Raw genomic sequence first — 4,804 nt, 5'->3', positions numbered from 1 at the left:
ACACACATACACACACGAGGACACACATACACACACGAGGACACACATACACACACAAGGACACACATACACACTCACTGTTATACATAGTCTCACACACACACACACACACACAAGGACACACATACACACACGGTGACACACATACACACACGAGGACACACATACACACACGAGGACACACATACACACTCACTGTTATACATAGTCTCACACACACACACACACACATTTACTAAGACAGTCGGGACCTTCAAGTTCATAAAGCATTATTATATTATGACAACAATGATGAAAAGCAATGATTCATGGCGGCAGCAGAATTAGTGTGTAAACAAGGAGCAAACATTATTTCTTGCAACTCATGCTTGGATGCTTCTCAGCATTCCAGATGGAATGGCTTCCTTGCACGAAGACTCTCCATTGGTAGATATGGCGATGGTATGGCCACATGGTCAAGAAGTTCACTTTGCTTTATAGCAATGTAGTGTCTGGTTTGATCCTACTATGTATCACCTTCAGGAATTGTGTGAATTATTGGTAATGTGAAACTCTGAGTTATCATTCAGAAAGTTTCAGCTTTTAATAAAATATTATTTATATATTGGACACCGTCTCTGTAAACATAAATGTTCGTGTCTGTCTCGATCAACCCCCACCTCACCCTTATCTATCTCTCTCATACATTCATTCCCTTTATATGTGTGTATGAGTGTATGTGTAAAATCATACAGTATATACAAATCTATCTGTCTATCAATCCATCCATCTGTCTGATTGTCTGTCTCTCTGTCTCTCTGTCTATCTATCTGTCTATCTATCTGTCTGTCTCTGTCTCTCTTGCTCTTCCTCTCTCTCTCTTCTCTCTCTCTCTTTTCTCTCTCTCTCTTTCTCTCTCTCTATCTATCTATTTATCTATCTGTCTGTTTGTCTGTCTACCTCTATGTATGTATGTATGTATGTATTTATGTATGTATGTATGTATGTATCTATCTATCTATCTGTCTATCTATCTATCTATCTATCTATCTATCTATCTATCCATCTATCTATCTATTTATCTGTCTATCTGTCTACCTCTACCTCTATCTATCTATCTCTGTCTATAGATATATGTATACTTATGATGCAAACATGGTTATGTTAAGACATTCACTTCGAACCATGTGGTTCTAAATTTGTTCTTGAACTGTTAGATTTCTTTCATCATTTTCACAACAAACTAAATTATTTTACTTTTGAACTATTTTGCCATATTTACTCTGATCCATCACTATCATGCCTATCTTCTACCTAATCTTCATTTTGATCAAATTGCCATGAATAAATTATTTATGTGTGTGTGTGTATGTGCCTGGATGTTTGCACACATATATACATGCATATATGTGTGTATAATTGTATATATGTGCATAATTATATATATATGTGTGTATAATTATATATATGTGTATATATATATATATATATGTGTGTGTGTATAGCTATATATATGTACATGTATATAATCATACACATACACACACACACAATGGGTATATTGACTATACAAATGTATACATTTGACAACACACTTTATGATTTAGGTTTTATTTTGTCCCCTCCCCCAATAAATAATAATAATAGTAAAGTTATAATTATCTATTTAAATCTTTTTTATTTAATTCTCTCTTTTCTCCATATATTTCAGATTCATTCAGTTATTATCTCGGAAATTTCGAAAACAATAAATATGAATTCTCATCACATATGGCTGTCATCTCTAGTCAGAGAAATGTTTATGAAGATCTTTGTGCTACAAATATTTTACCAGACCTGCTTCTGTACAGACTTTATTTATTACGTTAAAGAAGGCAGAAGTCCAAACAGTTACCTTGGAGATATTGCAACAGATACTCATCTGATGGATAGTATTTTGTCCAAAGACTATAGTTCGATACGGTTTAACCAACTGCAGAAAAATGTCCTGAGTGACAACCAACTATTTAAAGTCACTAATACAGGGAAAATATTTACTGCGCAGACACTCGATGCTGAATCTCTCTGTAAATATAATACTGAATGCTTCAGAATGGTTGATGTAGCTGTTCAGAAAGATCAATCATTCTTTAAAATTTTGGAAATTAAAGTCGTAATAGAAGATGCTAATGACCACCAACCAGAATTTCCAAGTAAACATATTAATCTTCAGTTTTCTGATGGAGACAAGAAGGGCACAATGAGATCGATTCCTAATGCGGTTGATAGAGATATTAGTGTGAAAAATTCACAAATAACTTACCAACTGAAGGAGAATAGTGATGAGTTGTTTACTTTAAGTTTTTCTAAGAGATTTGATGGAGCTTATAATCTTGGGATTAATTTAGAGAAAGAGATAGATCGAGAAGTCAAGGATACTTACACATTGCAAGTTATTGCAAATGATGGAGGATCTCCACCAAAACAAGGAGTTTTGAGTATAAAGATTACAGTCACAGATGTCAATGATAATCCTCCTATATACTCACAGAGCTCATATAATGTTACTGTCAATAATCAGTACCAGAAGAACAAATTAGTTATTGCTTTACATGCAACTGATCTTGATGCCGATAAAAATGGCAGGGTAACCTATCATTTTAGTTCAAAAACTGCAGACACAGCTCAATTACAGTTTCGATTGGATGAAATAACTGGAGAAATATTCCTTCAGGAAGATTTTCCCTATGAAAAGCGTCAGACATATGAACTGTATGTCGAAGCCACTGATGGAGGAAACCCACCTTTAACTTCTGTTGCTATGGTACAAGTCAACGTTGTCAACCAGCAGAATAATGCTCCTGTTATTGAAATGAACTTTGTTTCTAAGTCCTCTGACAATATGGCTACCATATCAGAAGGGATGAAAGTTGGCAGCTTTATTGCATATGTAAAGGTTTCTGACAATGATGTTGGCAAAAATGGAGAAGTTGTATGTAACCTTCATCATGAAAAATTTAAACTTCAAAGTCTTGGCAAAAATAAATATAAAGTTATCCTCAAGAATTTGGTTGACAGAGAGAAAGAAAGTCACATTGAATTCATTATCATTTGCCAAGATAAAGGATCACCCTCAATGAAAACAGAACAGAAGTTCTCTATTCAGGTAATGGATGTTAATGATGTACAACCACAATTTACAAAAGAGACATTCAAATTTCTTACTTACGAAAATGAAGATCCTAGTTTCCCTGTAGGGTTTATCAATGCAACTGATCCTGACCTTGGTTCTGGAGGAAAACTTACCTACTCTCTTCTAAGGATTAGAGAACAGTCATTTCCTTTTCAAATATCTGATATTGGATTCATTTTAACCACTCAGTCGATGGACAGAGAAAGACAAGAAATATATAAATTTCAGGTGTTTGTCAGAGACAATGGAAATCCTTCTTTAAACAACACAGCAAATGTTGTTGTTGAAGTTATGGACGAAAATGACAATGCTCCATATTTCATATTTCCCAGTGTTAACCCTTTTAGTCTAGATGTCCACTATCATCCACAAAGTAAAAATGATATCACAGTCCTGAAAGCTTCTGACAGAGACAGACGCCAAAATGCTTTTCTCAAATATGAAATCCTTGGTGGTAATGACAAACATCTGTTTGCAATAAACCAATTTTCAGGTGTTTTGTCTTTTACTCGTACAGTTTACCAAAATGATGCCGGATCATATGATCTTAAATTAGCTGTCAAAGACAGTGGTACTCCTGTTTTATCAGCAACTACTACTTTATTTTTAACATTGACTGTTAGTAACAAAACTTCCACAATGTTTGCCACAGTTAATACGCAGTCTGATGACAAGATACATATCAATTTATTTATAATCATTGTTGTGGCTGCAGTTACTATCTCAGTAGTTTTTGTTGTAGCTATAACAATATGTATTGTTAAAAGCAGCCATCAAAGAAATTCCGACTACTCTAATGAAGTTGATAATGCTGATAAATTCTTGGATGAAAATAGACAAACTGAATATTTCTGTGAGCCAATGTGTTCACAATATGATGTACCAGCTGCGATATCAGAAGAAGCAAAATCTAAAGCTCTTCAACCAATCCAGTTAAAAGCAGAACCTCATTCTCGATTTGACTCAGGTCATAACAAGAAAAGTTTGTTCACTGGTGTTTATTGTACAGCAACTACAGAATTAGCTAGCCAAGTGAGTATATTATTCATTAATATAATTACTATTTTACAAGAACAAGAGAAAAAAAGAGAAAGAAATTACTTTGGAATATTCAGAAATATAATCTTAGTATTTCATCTGTGTTCAAATTTTGGTGAATATTTAAAACTTTAAAACAATTTAGTTGTAAAGGGTTAGGAAATCATTAATATTTTTCATGGCAAATTGAAAATAAATTTGTGTTTTTACAACAGTGATGAAAGATGCAATACAAATTCATAGATTTAAAGATTTTACATTGCTTTGTTGTTTTTTTTACCTTCAAAATTTCAGTCATGAATAGAGCTAGGATTTCACATAATTTACAGATCTTCATCAATAACCGATGTATGAAGTCAATTAGTGCAAACAAAAGAGATCTGGGATGGGTTTGCCTTTTAATTACAGAGTTTAGAAGTATTTCCCTTTTATATTGGCTGAATTGAAAAGAAACTGCTTCAATACTTACTACACTCACTGAATGTTAATCTGCATTTTGATCTCATGATTCTTACAAGAATAAAGGTTATATCATCAAACTCCTACACACACACACACACACACACACACACACACACACACACACACACACACACACACACACACACACACACA

The 4,804-nt window shown here is 33.7% G+C and overlaps 1 protein-coding gene across 3 annotated transcripts in view; it reads left to right on the top strand.

The window, feature by feature from the left end:
* LOC106872390 (putative protocadherin beta-18) overlaps positions 1-4,804 on the top strand; it is a 235,864-nt gene that overhangs the window by 199,572 nt on the left and 31,488 nt on the right. For all 3 annotated transcript variants that reach the window (XM_052973062.1, XM_052973063.1, XM_052973064.1), the window contains one exon: positions 1,691-4,183. In XM_052973062.1, the coding sequence (XP_052829022.1) occupies positions 1,733-4,183 (2,451 nt within the window). In that variant the 5' untranslated portion in view covers positions 1,691-1,732. The remainder of the gene's footprint in view (positions 1-1,690; positions 4,184-4,804) is intronic.

This window comes from Octopus bimaculoides, chromosome 14 (assembly GCF_001194135.2).
Source record: "Octopus bimaculoides isolate UCB-OBI-ISO-001 chromosome 14, ASM119413v2, whole genome shotgun sequence".
In the NCBI taxonomy this organism is placed as follows: Eukaryota; Metazoa; Mollusca; class Cephalopoda; order Octopoda; family Octopodidae; genus Octopus; species Octopus bimaculoides.
This window is presented reverse-complemented; position numbering and strand designations above follow the sequence as displayed.